Genomic DNA, 14226 nt, shown 5'->3' with positions numbered 1-14226 from the left:
GACCCACCATCCCAGAGCATGGACATGGGCTCCCCTGGTTTGTGGTCGCAGACCACATTAGAGGGCTCCGCGGGCCACAGGTTGGGCACCCCTAAACTATAGGACTTAATGAGACATAAAGATTAAAAAAAATACATCAAATAAATAATACATTATAACAAATAATATGTATTACATTTATATTTTCAGTCTATTGCACTTTTTGAGTATTTGTAGCACAAATAATAAAAGATCAGACTTTACCTGACAGCATGTAAGTAAATATGGACTTGGTCTGTCCTCTCCAATCTTCTGCACCTGTCAGAAGAACAACAGATGCTGTTTCTGCAGTACAAGCATTTCATATATCATTCATACTCGTATGTCTTGTTCTGCAGTGTATGAAAACTCATTCCAAATGCATGGAAACAAGACAGAGAAGATTGCTTAGTGCGCTGGTTTCCCAAGGTTAATATCAGTATTGTAACAGAATCTAAAAGAGACTAAATATAAAATGTATCAGATCACCAGAGAACAAAAATGATCAGTGTAGTAGCCTCCTGTAGGAAAACAGAGACAATGTGTAATCATATAAATGTAAAGAATCATGCACAATGTAGTGTCATAATCATGGAAAAGAATGGAGGCCTAGTTTTGATTTACTAAAGGAGTGCAGCATGATTGCTTTCAAAAAGACTTTTTATTTTTCAAAGCAAACTTTCACATATCTTAGTGAGTCAAGTGAAACAAAGTAAAAAATTAACTCATTATAAAATCTTTTTCTTGGAGTCCTTAGAGGGACACAGGAACACTTAAACCTTTGGGTTATCTTGCTCCCTACAGGAGGACTGAACATTGGCAAACAAAAAAAAAACTGTAGGTCATCCCAAGAGGACCCCACATACTACCAATAGGTCCCTGAGAGTATGATGGCATAAGCACATAGGGATGCGATCTGTGGCCCTCAATAGACTCCAAGAATATGAGTTTACGTTGAGAAGAAAAACTTTTTTCCTATCCATTCAAAGACACAAAAAGTCTTAAACGTTGGAGACATCCAAAAACTGTCCAAGAGAGGACTGGGCAGTACAGCAAACCAACACTTACAAGCTCAAGGGAAAAAAAACTGATCTGGAAACTGTCTGCAGCTCTCAAAAAGACACCTGAAATACAGTACCTTAGGTCCAAATATTGATTCAAATGAGGTTCACATAGTAGAGCTTAGAGAACATGTGAACAGAACAGGTGGCAATCTTGCAAATCCAAGAACTGTTGCTTGATACCAAAAAGAACTCTCTTGTTTTCTTAGACTAGTTTCATTTCTGTAAACGGAATTACCTTATATGGTATCCCTCAACTATTTGCACTTTCTGTTCTTCACGCAACTATATTGATAAGAATGGAATGTTTCATTGGTCATCCTGAGATTAAGCAACGCCTACTGAGTTCTGTATAATCATTCTTGTTATGCATTGAACTCTCAGAGATTTAGCTTGCACACTTCGATGTCTGGAGCTTTATTTTTCCCAGGCCTGAGGGTGAAAATAACAAGGACAGGGGCTACAGACATTGGTTGAATCCTTGCAATCTGGTGTCAGAAGTGGGAGTCCTGTTATCCTTCTCCCTTTCTGTACTATCAGGACTCTGTGTTTTTCTGCCTGAACTAAGGGAGATTGTGATGGTCTTTCCACTTTAAACGTGAAACATGTCGTCACTTGCAAATCATGTATCGTTTCCTTATTTTTGTCCGACCTCTGTATATTTTGGGGTCCTGGTTGAAGTGAAAGGCAGAACCTTAGGCAAGAAGAAGTCCTGGGCCTTAACATCATCTTATCCCTATACAAATCCAGAAAGGGATATGGCCTCTAGTTCAGACACTAGTCTCGCAAAGATTATGGTAACAGGATGAGTGAATGATTTTAGAGAGAGGAATGTTTCTAATCATCTAATGTGTCCAGCCCATATCAGATGATAGACCCTGCTGAAAGCAACACAATCATGCAGGAGATTGTAGTACCATAATCATGGCGGAGACCAAGTATACAGTAAAAACTTTCAATTTATTACAATATTTATATGGTAAGATCTCTAAACTTACCTCTTGCTTTGTAGTAGATTCCAGGCAGTGCAGTATATTTCAAAACTGGTCGACTTTGGGCATCTGAGGGATAATTTATTACCTATAAGTTGATGGCAGCTACAGAAATATTCATAGGGAGAGTCACAGCAGAGAAGAAACAAAGAGGAAAGCTAATAGACATAAACATGTTTTTTTTTTATCATCATCTTATGGGTTTTTATGTGTTAAAGTGTCTAATAAAACAACATTAAAAGGAAGACAGTATCTGTAATGTAGCACTATTGAGAAGATGTGGGGGGTGATGAAGATTTTTTTTTAACACTGATTGCTTTTACACCCATAAAGGCTGTAAAAGCAATCATTTCTCCTTCTCTTTAGCTGCAATCTTGCAGCCATTGAGAAATACTGTGAGAGCTTGATTGGTAGAAGGCTGTTGTGAATAGCCTTCTACCATGTGACCTCTGTGATCCTTCACAGATTCACTAGTAGTAAGCAATGATGTCAGCAAGTGACATCTTGCTTACTACTATTCATGTGATCACCGATTGGCCAATCAGTGATCACATGAATCGGGACCTCACACAGAGGTCCCGTACAGCGATCAGTGTTCCGGACACAGCAGGCACCGGATCGTGGTGTCGCGCGCTCTCAGGCAAGGAATGTGGGAGGACGTTTATAAACGGCCACCCGCTCCTGCACTGCTCCTGTCCAGCTGTTTATGTTCATGGGCCGGACGGGAAGTGGTTAAGAGCAAAGCACTAAGCTATTGTAGCAATGGAGTTTGACGCTGAAACTTAAAAAATGCACAAAAATGAAAAGTGCAAATAACAATGGCAATGAGAGAGGCCACTGTGACCAATACCGATATCAATAAAAGGATATAAATGTAATACATCAAATACATCACAGTAGCTTTTCTCACTGCCATTGTTATATTTGCGCTTTTCATTAGTCTGAATGTAGGGAGGCAGGTAGGATGGTCGGAGCCCTGAAAAAAGAATAAACTGCTATTAGATGTCAGGTTTGTGAGCAAATACAAAGCCCAAACTGAAAAAAGAAAAACCAATGTCACTGATCTACACATCAAGCAGGGAAAGGAACGTGTTTTTGTTGCCTATATGAAGCAATTAGCTTTAAAGTGAATATCTGTCCATGCAGGGCAAAACAACAGGTTCTCTTTAATCTCCCCCCCTCCCCAGCAGCACATGCTAACCTTTTCTTTCCTTCCTCTCCACTCCTTTTGGCTTCTGGGAGTAGGCAAAGCCACCATGTGTAAGCTATAGGTTGTCCAGTTGTAGCTTAACCTCCCTGGTGGTCTGATTCTGTCAATATTTTTGAATGTCAAAGCGGTACATTGTTTTTCATGGAAATTTGTTGTTTTCTATTGTAGGCCTGTAATTCTTAGGAATAACTCACTTAAATCTGTCCAAACAAGAGTCTAGTAAACATCCCGGGCATGATAAAGTTTGAAACATGAAATCATAAATTATAATATAATAAATAATTATAAAAAAAAAATATATAATAATAAATTTAACCACTTCCCGTCCGGCCGTTGTGTATAAACAGCCGGACGGTGGCAGTGCAGGGGCGGGCGGCCGTTTATAAATGGCCTCCCTGCCCCCTGCTTGTGCGTGCTCCCTGGGAGCGCGCAGCACCGCAATCTGGTGCCCGCTGTGTCCTCCGGACACAGTGGAACACCTATCGTCGTATGGGACCTCTATGCGAGATCCCGATCATGTGATCACTGATTGGCCAATCAGTGATCACATGCAGAGTAGTAAGCAAGATGTCACTTCTGACATCATTGCTTACTACGTGTGAAATCTGTGAATGATCACAGAGATCACATGGTACAAGGCTATTGTACCATGTGACAAGCTGTGACCAGCCTTTATGGGTGTTAACCTCCTTGGCGGTATTCCCGAGTGTAGCTCGGGGTAACATTTCAGTACCACAAACGGTAATCCCGAGCTACACTCGGGAATACCATGCGGCACTGCTCCGGCATTTGTTCTTCATTTACCTTACCCTGCGCTCCCGCGATGTGTCCCCTGCAGCGTCCCCGGCCATCTCCTCCGGCCGATGCCGGCATCCGGCTTCTGTGTCCTGTCCCTGTGACGTCAGGACGTACGGGCGCCGCTGGCGGCGGGAAATTTAAAAATTTTAAAAAATGTCTTTTTTTTTTTTTTTACATTTTACATAGTAAAACATTGCTGTCTCAACCAATTTCACATACATCTTGTCCCTAATGCTTTGTCCTGCGCCCTGCCTGCATTTTGTCTGTTCTTTCTGCCTGGAAACTGAAAAATGTCCATGGCGTCCACAAAGTGTCCCTTTAGGTCAAAAGCGGTTTAGATCAGCTAGGAGAACAGCGATAGTAAATCAGAACCACTTGCAGAATTGAGTGATAATGATTTGTGGGGAAATTCGTCATCAGACACTGAAAACGATTTTGCGACTTTGCTCAGCAATGTGCGAACTTGGCGCTATATTTCACATTTCAGTGTTTTTGGTTTGATTATATTATTGAATTAAATGTATTATTATTATATTATTATTTTTTATGATTATTAAATTATAATTTATGATTTCGTGTTTCAAATTTTATCATACCCGGGATGTTTGTACGGACAGATTTCAGTGAGTTATTCCTAAGAATTACAGGCCTACAATAAAAAAACTACATATTTCCATGCAAAAAAATGGTACCGCTTTCAGCACCAAAAATCGAAAAGAATCATTCCGCCAGGGAGGTTAAAGCAATCAGTGTAAAAAAAAAAAAATATTCATCACTCCCCACAAGTAGTACAGTGACACTGTACTTCTAGGGTGACAGTATGTAAAGAAAAACCATAAATAATATAAAAAAAAAATAAAAATGTAAAAAAAAATTTTTTAAATTATTTTTGGTTACAAAAAATTTGAGGTTTTTTTTTTTTTTTTTTACTAAAAGATAACTGAATAAATTTTGGCCAAGATTTTGCAAAATTTTATAAGAAAAACACTTTTTTTCAAAATGCTTGTACTTTTTCATTTATATAGCAAAAAAATCCCAGTGGTGAATAAATACCACCAAAATAAAGCTTTATCTGTCTCAAAAAAATGCTAAAAAATTCATATGTGTACAGTGTTGCATGACCGCGCAATTGTCATTCAAAGTGTGATAGCGCTGAAAGCTGAAAATTGGTCTGGAAAAGAAGGGGGTAAGAGTGTCCGGTCTTGAAGTGGTTAACTCAATAATATAATCAAACCAAAAACACTGAAATTTGAAATAGAGCGCCAAGTTCGCACATCACTGAGCTCAGTCGCAGAATCGATGCTGTTGTCACTTTCAGTGTCTGATGATGAATTTCCCCCACGAATCATTATCACTCAATTCTGCAAGTGGTTCTGATTTACTATCGCTGTTCTCTAGCCGGTCTAAAACCGCTTTTGACCTAAAGGGACGCTTTTTGGACGCCATGGACGTTCTTAAGTTTCCAGACAGAAAGAACGGTAAAAGTGCAGGCAGGGCACAGGACAAAGCACTTGGGACAAATTTGAGGTGAAATGGTTTGGTATAGTAATGTAATCCTAACAGATTACAATGTATTGTATGTCATGTTTTGTTTATTTTTTTGATTCTCCCACCGGTTCCGCCCCTCTGCGACACGAAACTCGCAGGGAAGGGAACCCGTAAGACAGATTCCGGCATCGGCTAGAGGACAAAGTGGGAGGGCATCAGGGGATCGCAGGGCAAGGTAAATTACAGTGTAATCCCGAGTGTGGCTCGGGGTTACCGTTTTTGGTACTAAAAATTAACCCCAAGCCACACTCAGGATTACCGCCAGGGAGGTTTAAGTGGTTGTAAACCTCAGACATGAAATATGAACAAAGCATATCCCTCTATAGTGTGTACTTCTGAAAAGTTTTCCTAACACCAAGAGAAAATGGTGACAGGGATTGACAGTCTCAGTTCTGTTCCTGTGAGCTGTGTGTGTAGGGGGCGTGTCTCCCTTCCCTCCAATCATCTTTCAGAACTCACTGAGCTCTGCAGAGTGTAACTTCAGCTCTCCACCCCCTATTTTTCTCTTAGACAAACTTTATAATTCAGCACTTTGAATGGATGTAGAAAAGTGAAGACTACAGATAAACAGGTACAACTTATGTAGGATTAGTTTCATCTCTGTGTATCACCTGAGGCTAGTCAATTCACTGTGTACATGTAAGGGTTTACAACCACTTAAAACATGGCTTTGAACTCCCCCCCCCCCCCATGTAGGAGTGATGGTGCTTGGCAGGGGCGGACTGACAACTCATGGGGCCCCCGGGCAATAGGGGATCATGGGGCCCCTGTGTCCTTGCCCAAACTCAAAAAAGCCTATGAAAAATGTACCAGGGGCATCTCATGGGGCCCCCTACTGACCCCGGGCCCTGGGTATTGCCCGAGTTTCCAAATGGTCAGTCCGCCCCTGGTGCTTGGTGATCTGCCCACTGAGTGAGTGCCATGCTCCTCCATACCCTGAAGTAACGGGTATTTTATTTGCTCCTGGTTGCTGCGAAGGAAAGGTGAGTATTTACTGCTGTGGTGGGGGAATTCAAGCAAACACTGGAAAAATTTAGGTATGCTTTCTCGAATGTAGAAAACAAGATACCTTGCTACTTGGTACAGATTCATTCCTTTGTGAAAGAAGATGGAAGTGAACTATAAAGAAGACAATAGGTACAACACAAGAAACAAATGTGATATAACTACCAGAAACCAAGTCCCTGTCTGTGAAAATCAGGACAGCTTGGCGAAAAGCAATCTCTGGTGTGGCGGACATGATGAGCTGGGATTGCATCTTCCCTGTGACCAGCCCAATCCGTTGAATCGCCTGTGCCAAGAAGGTGAAGGCATTAATTCGGCGTAGGGCACACACCAGAGCCGGGTTGGAGAACAGCTGCTCAATGTTGCTCTGCCATTGCCGATCTCCCACCTCATATGGGGTTATCTCTTTGGCCTGAAACCGGCTTAGACGTGGCAGCCACTTCAGCCCTAAAACTTCAAATCCTTCAAAGTCACAACCTGTTAAGAAAAAATAAAAAATAAAATTAGATTCCCACAAGTATTTAGCAAACTGAATTCAAAATGTAATATTTAACAGTGCCCAACTGCACCTAAAGCCAAAATATTAGTTTGGTGAATTTAATCATCCTCGGTCTTAATAAATAAATAAATAAATATTTAAGTTTTTTATTTAAGGTGGGAGTAAACTCCTTTTTGAATATTTTACCTACAGGTAAGCCTTTAATAAGGCTTACCTGTAGGTACTGTAAATATCTCCCAAACATGCACAGTTTAGGAGATATCTACTTTAAGTGCACTGCATGCCGTCCATTGAGAGAGCCGTGCCATGGCCAAAACTCCCTTCGCATATGTGCAGGAGTGACAACATCGCGGCCCGGCCAATCAGATGGCCGCAGCTTGCAAACACAGAAGGAAGACCAGTACTTTTTTTTATGGTTGAACTGGATGGACTTTTGTCTTTTTAGCCAAACTAACTATGTGAAGATGGAAACCCTGGGGAGCCCGTGACAGTGCTCTGCTGGAGGGCTTAGTTTTCAGGTTAGTCCTTCATAATGTGCTAGTATGGGATGCATATGCGATGCATACTAGCACATTATGCTCTTAGCTTGCAGAGAGATTTTTTAGAATTTTTTTTTCACGGTTTACTACCACTTAAATTGATTGCAACAGATAATAAATCATTGACTTCACACAATTGACAATTGTATGTTTCAGGTCACTGCAAGGCATATTTCCAGAATTATCCAGAGAGGAGTACAGCATTGCATACAGTAAGTGCATCGACCATAAGAAGCGGAATATAAAGAATCTGGTGGATCAAATGCAGAAAGGCCTCTGGGATTCCAAGATGATTGGCCATGGGGTAGCAACTAGAGTCCAAAAAGTCAAATATACCTATGTCCGCTAGAATCTGTGCACACCCAAAAAGAGTTTTTCATTTATTAAAGAAAGAAAAGGAGAAGAGACGAGTAATAAGGGAGGGGAGAGGGGAAGTTGGAGAGGGGAAGAGGAAGTCATCAATGGGGGAGCCAAGGAGACAGAGGTAAGACTGGTAACCTGTTAGGAAATTGGAAAAGAGGAAGAGTGCAGCACACACATATTGAAGGTATTCATCAAAGAAACAGAAGATATTCCAATGGAACCACCTGGTCTTATGTTCTTCAGTTTTGTTTTGAAGGGCCAAGGTCAGGTCCTCCATTTGTTCAGTATCATTGACACTTGCGAGCCATTGGGCAACCATTGGGGCACTTTATTGTTTCCACATACTAGGGGAACAAGCTTTTGTAAGGAATGGTTAAAACTTCTATCAGATGATTTCTTCTGGCTGTCTATGTCCTCCTAGGGAGTTTCCCATTACTTCCAGTTTTAGAAACACAACAAGTAGTGATGGCAAATCACCTCAAACTAAGCGGGAATTCCCATTTTTAGGCAGTTGTCAGTAGCACATCAGTGTCCACTGGAAGATTTTCACTCACATCTCGCTCTCAAGAAAACTAAAATTTAGGATTTTCCTACTTCCTGCCATGATAACAATCATCACCAGGAAAAACAGATGGATGATTCTTCCCAACAGGGACAAACCCACATGGAAGAAAAATATATTTGAAATATATTTTAAAAATATTCTTCCCAAATATATTGACATGTATTTGAAATGCTACAATTTTGGCCATATTCAATATATCTCAAAATATATTTCAATAAATAAATATATATATACTTTTTTTTATATGGTTAAAAAAATCTGAAGAATATATTAAAAAATATATATTTTTAAAAATGTATTTTGTTTAAAATATATTCTTCAGATTTTTTTTTAACATTTAAAAAAAGTACTTTTAACATATATTTTTACATATATTTGTAAATGCATTCCAAAAATGCTGATTGGCCCTGTGCTAATTACATACACCCTCCCAAAATAATTAACAAACTCTCTGGTAACACACACCAAACTGCGCATGTGCAGAGTGTCTCCTAGGGCATGGTACTACCAGCAGATGGATTGGGGAAAGTAGAAGAAAGGGAGGATCATAGAAGACAGGATCGAACATCCTTTTTCCACAATTGGGAGGATTACCCCTGAGGTATTATAGTATTACAAGCATGTTTCACTACATATACAGACTGATTTTACAGTTGTGGGTTTAGTAACACTAACTGAACAAGTGAAGTTAGAAGTTGATTGGCTACCATGCACAGCTGTCTCAGATTTTGCACTCTCCAGTTTTAGTAAATCAACTCCCCCGTGTCAGTAAAGGGCCCTTGGGAGATGTAGTTCTGGGGGAGCAGGTATGTCTGTCAATAAGAACAGACTTACAACTCCTGGTTGATTCCTCAACTGCCCCTGAAAGATTTTACAAGCCAGGTGATGTCACAATAATAAAAGCCATTTCTTACTACAGAAACAAGGCAAATGAAAAATATAATGCTGGGACAAGCTCCAGAGGGGAAATTAAAACTGAACTCCACCCAAAGGGGGAAATTCCACTTTAAAGAGCGGTCCCCCAGCTCCCCATTGAGGATAGGTGCCATTGGGTACCGGAAATTGACCTCCCACTTCTGCTGTGATCGCCTAGGCAATCGGAAGCGGAAGTTGTCCTCCCAACCCCGTAGTCCTCTGGGACACGTGACAGGTCCCAGAAGACTACAGGACCATTCAGAAAGTGCAGAGCTACTCGTGTATGCGCAGCGGGCACCCGGCTGTGAAGCTGCAAGCTAGGTGCCTACACTGAAGACAGAACCTAACAGCCTTTTTTACACAATGCTGAAGATTAACCCCTTAAGTTCCACTATGAGTATAACAAGCATGCTTTACTGCTTATATAGACTGATTTTACAGTTGTGGGTTTAGTAACACTTTAACTGAACAAGTGAAGTTAGAAGCTGATTGGCTACCATGCACAGCTGTCTCAGATTTTTCACTCTCCAGTTTTAGTAAATCAACTCCCCCGTGTCAGTAAAGGGCCCTTGGGAGATGTAGTTCTGGGGGAGCAGGCATGTCTGTCAGTAAGAACAGACTTACAACTCCTTGTTGATTCCTCAACTGCCCCTGAAAGATTTTACAAGCCAGGTGATGTCACAATAATAAAAGCCATTGCTCACTACAGAAACAAGGTAAATGAAAAAAATAATGCTGGGACAAGCTCCAGAGGGGAAATTAAAACTGAACTCCACCCAAAGGGGGAAGTTCCACTTTAAAGAGCGGTCCCCCAGCTTCCCATTGAGGATAGGTGCCTTTGGGTACCCAAAATTGACCTCCCACTTCTGCTGTGATTGCTTAGGCAATCGGAAGCAGAAATTGTCCTCCCCCCTCCCAACCCCGTAGTCCTCTGGGACACACGACAGGTCCCAGAAGACAACAGGACCATTCAGAAAGCGCAGGAGCCACTCGTGCATGCACAGCGGGCACCCGGTTGTGAAGCTGCAAGCTAGGTGCCTACACTGAAGACAGAACCAAACAGCCTTTTTTACACAATGCTGAAGATGAACCCCTTAAGTTCCACAATGAGTACAACAAGCATGCTTTACTGCTTATATAGACTGATTTTACGGTTGTGGGGTTTAGTAACGCTTGCTTGCATCTATAAAATGTATACTAAAATCTAATCTCTCATTTTATATCGCTTTTTTAGGCGTCAAGGCACCACTTCTGTTTTCATTGTTAATATATGTTAATAAATACAGTAAAGACAGGCAAGCTAATGATATATAACTATTCCCTGTAGCAGAAAGAAATTTGGTAAATCCCTACCATGGGATTCTGCACCCATTAATAGTTTAACTACAAATTAAAAACACTTAAGTGATAACTGCCGCTGAACATGCCATTAGCTCACATCCTCACTGGCTTCACTGACACAGCCTAATTAAATATACACCTCAGCCTGGGATGTGGATGACACCAGCGGGGAAACCCATACAGAGCCGGAATCCTATTTATGGAACTAACCAAAAATAGCTGACTGTAGGTAATGGGAAGAGCTGATGGCACGGCCTCGGGCTCTGTATGCCCATTAAGGTGGGTGAGCCTGGAAGAACAGAACGGAGCAAACACACAGGCACGGGGAGCTCAGGGATGTGTAACTGGGGAGAACGGCCAATTTCAGAGGCAGAGAACACTGGGAAAATCCTTCAGATATACTGTTCTGCCCACAGGTGAGCTCACACGAAGATCCTATTTTTAGGCCTGCTGCCTATGTAGGAATGACCAAGATGTAGAAAAATAATATCACAGTCTCTCTTTTATGTCACATGCCAGAGTTTTTTCTCCTTTGATGTTCTTATCCTTACAAGCAAAAGCTTCCCCCCCGTGGAAATATAGAATGAAGAAGACATTCTTACTGAGAAACTGCAGTTCCTTGTTCTATTAATAGATATATTCTAACCTCCATAAATTTATCATAGGCTGCTACACATAAATGGTTAACTAACACGATTTTCCTTCCAGTAACACACTTTTTGTTCATTCTAGAAGAGGTTATTAAATAAACGGGAAGAAAAATCAGAAAGCGTTCTTGGAGGAAATAAATAAAAAGGAGGTACATGATGTAGGTGGGAGAAAATGAAGTGGCTGTGTATTGCTAAAAGGAATATATTTCTTAGAAATAAATATTCTTCTTGATGAACGCGGCAGATTCCGTGGGTACACCAATGAGATGTAGTGGCACTTGTAGTTCTGCCGAAAGTAGAGTTCTCAATCATTTTACCCCAGAGGAACGCTTGGAAGAGTTATCAGGTCTCAGCAAATCTCTGCTAAAAATTAGCAGGATCAGCAAGTTGTAGAAAGTTTTATATAAAGAAATATGGAATGGATTATATCTAGAGTATTTGACACCTGGATTGGATTCTGTTTTGACCAACAAATATTAACAAATGCTAAAAATGGTCTGAAAAAATGCAGACTGTGAAAAATTGAAGTGTATCCAAACACTAATGCAGGCCATACATGGTTCGAATTCCGAACGATTTTCGTACGAAAATCGGACCTAAGAATAATCAGCCGATTTTTACTCTGTTAGGGCTCATTCACACTTGGCTGTTTTACCAACGCTTGCCAAACGCCCCTATAGCGTTTGGCAAACGTTGGTTCGGCGTTTGCGGAGCGTTTTTTAACGCTCCGCAAACGCCGCATGCTTGGTTTAGCGGAGGTTGCTAGGTGTTTGTCGAGCGTTAAAAACGCCCCACAAACGCCTATAATGCAGTTTGAATGGTGTTACCGCTCCGCAAACGCCCCGCAACCACAGTAAAATGCTTCCCAAACACCTCTCTGCTGCCTGCACACAACGCTAGTGTGAACGTAGCCTTAGTGAGGCAATGGCATCGGCCGATTTTCATGGTTCCTCCCCATTTCGTTTATCGGGCATGCTGGAAAATTCGTGAAAAACAACCGATTTTCGAAATCATTGGTGGCACCATCGGATTACAGAACGAACGACGTATCGATTTTCGGATGAAAAATCGTTCGGAATTCGAACCATGTATGGCCTGCATAAGGGGCCTGCTCAGCGTTAGGATCGTTCTCCAGAGGCCACTGACAGGCGGTGAGGAAGTGATGCAACACCTCTTCGCTGCTTGTTTTAACTCTCTGCCAACAATCGCATGCAGTTGCAAGGCGTTTGCGCCATTTCCCCATTGACTTGCATGTGTAGCGTTCAGCGGGCTTGCCGCCTACCCAATGATCCGTTTTGGGTCATGTAGACTCCACCTCTGCAACATCTCCAAAATACGTCCGTTCCTAACCCCGGAAACTATTAAGCAACTCGTTCTCTCCCTTATTATCTCATGATTTGACTACTGCAACTCCCTCCTCACCAGCTTACCTCATCACAGGCTATCCCCTCTTCAGTCTATCCTGAACTCTGCGGCCAGACTCATCCACCTTACCAACCGCTCCGCCAATCCCTCCACTGGCTTCCAATTGCCCAATACATAAGATTCAAATTGCTAACATTGACGTACAAAGCTGTTCAGAATACTGCCCCTAACTACATCACCGATCTGATATCCAAATACCACCCAAAACATACTCTCCACTCCTCACAAAACCTCCTACTCTCTAGTTCCCTGGTCTCCTCCTCCCATGCCTGTCTCCAGGACTTCTCCAGGGCTTTCCCATCCTCTGGAACTCACTACCCCAATCCATCAGACTGTCACCTACCCTCATCACCTTTAGGCGCACCCTGAAAACCCATCTCTTCAGGGAAGCCTACCCCGCCCTCACCTAATTGCCGATCTCCTCCATTCTTCCTACCACTCCATCCCCCACAGCTATTTACTCCTGTACCACTATCCCCTCCCTCCTAGATTGTAAGCTCCAAGGAGCAGGGCCCTCAAAGCCCTTGTGTATTGTATTGTTACTGTGCTGTCTCATGTACTGTCTCCCATTATAATGTACAGCACTGAGCAAACTGTTGGCGCTTTATAAATACTGTATAATAATAATAATAACACTAAAAGACAAGGTGATATATGACATTATTTTGAACAAATAAATAATTTCTCTTAGGGTTGCACAAAATGATTCCCAGAGTCATGAAAGTATTAAAATAATATAGAAGGAATAAGTAAAAATTATAAATTGCACAGTATGAAATATGATGTAAACAAGTGTCCAATGTATCAAGCACTATAACGTCGTACACCACTTTGTCTTTTACTATCCTGTTATTTGTAAATCCTAAGCCAGTCTATTTCTGTTTATATTAATTCATGTTCTTTGGTCATGGTTTTGAATTTCTATGTAACATATTATTAGCTATTATACTTCCCTGCCCTTTAAGAGTTTCAGAAGCCGGGAGGTGGGGCGGGGTTTTAGGGTCCTGTGACCGCCGTGATTCGCCGTCATATGATCGGAATAGGTCCCAATCGAAAGGGGAGATCGGGACCTTTCCGGGAGTAGCGGATATATGTGCTGGGAGCGTGCAGGAAACGCGCTCTCAGCACATAAGTATTTTTTAATTGCATACAAATATGTGGCCGCTTGACGTCAAGGCCCAAACGCTGAGAGGCCGCATATTTGCGTGCGATCAGTGTCAAGGGGTTAAAAACTGTGGTCATGATTATTGTGTATCCCATATAAGTCAGTATCTCCCCCCCTCCCGTGAGCTTGACA

General features: G+C 41.6%; 1 protein-coding gene across 1 annotated transcript in view; it reads right to left on the bottom strand.

The window, feature by feature from the left end:
- Positions 1–14226, bottom strand: part of LOC149438318 (dynein axonemal assembly factor 8-like) — a 163782-nt gene that overhangs the window by 77489 nt on the left and 72067 nt on the right. The window contains exons 21-23 of the mRNA XM_089659979.1: positions 6798–7109; positions 2078–2140; positions 244–297 (exon numbers count right to left, since the gene is read on the bottom strand). Coding sequence (XP_089516105.1) covers positions 244–297; positions 2078–2140; positions 6798–7109 — 429 coding nt within the window. The remainder of the gene's footprint in view (positions 1–243; positions 298–2077; positions 2141–6797; positions 7110–14226) is intronic.

Source organism: Staurois parvus, unplaced genomic scaffold (genome assembly GCF_062004578.1).
Source record: "Staurois parvus isolate SC_StPar_1 unplaced genomic scaffold, SC_StPar_1.0 ptg001193l, whole genome shotgun sequence".
Lineage (NCBI taxonomy): Eukaryota > Metazoa > Chordata > Amphibia > Anura > Ranidae > Staurois > Staurois parvus.
The sequence above is the reverse complement of the archived record's forward strand: the minus strand, read 5'-3'. Positions and strand labels throughout refer to the sequence as shown.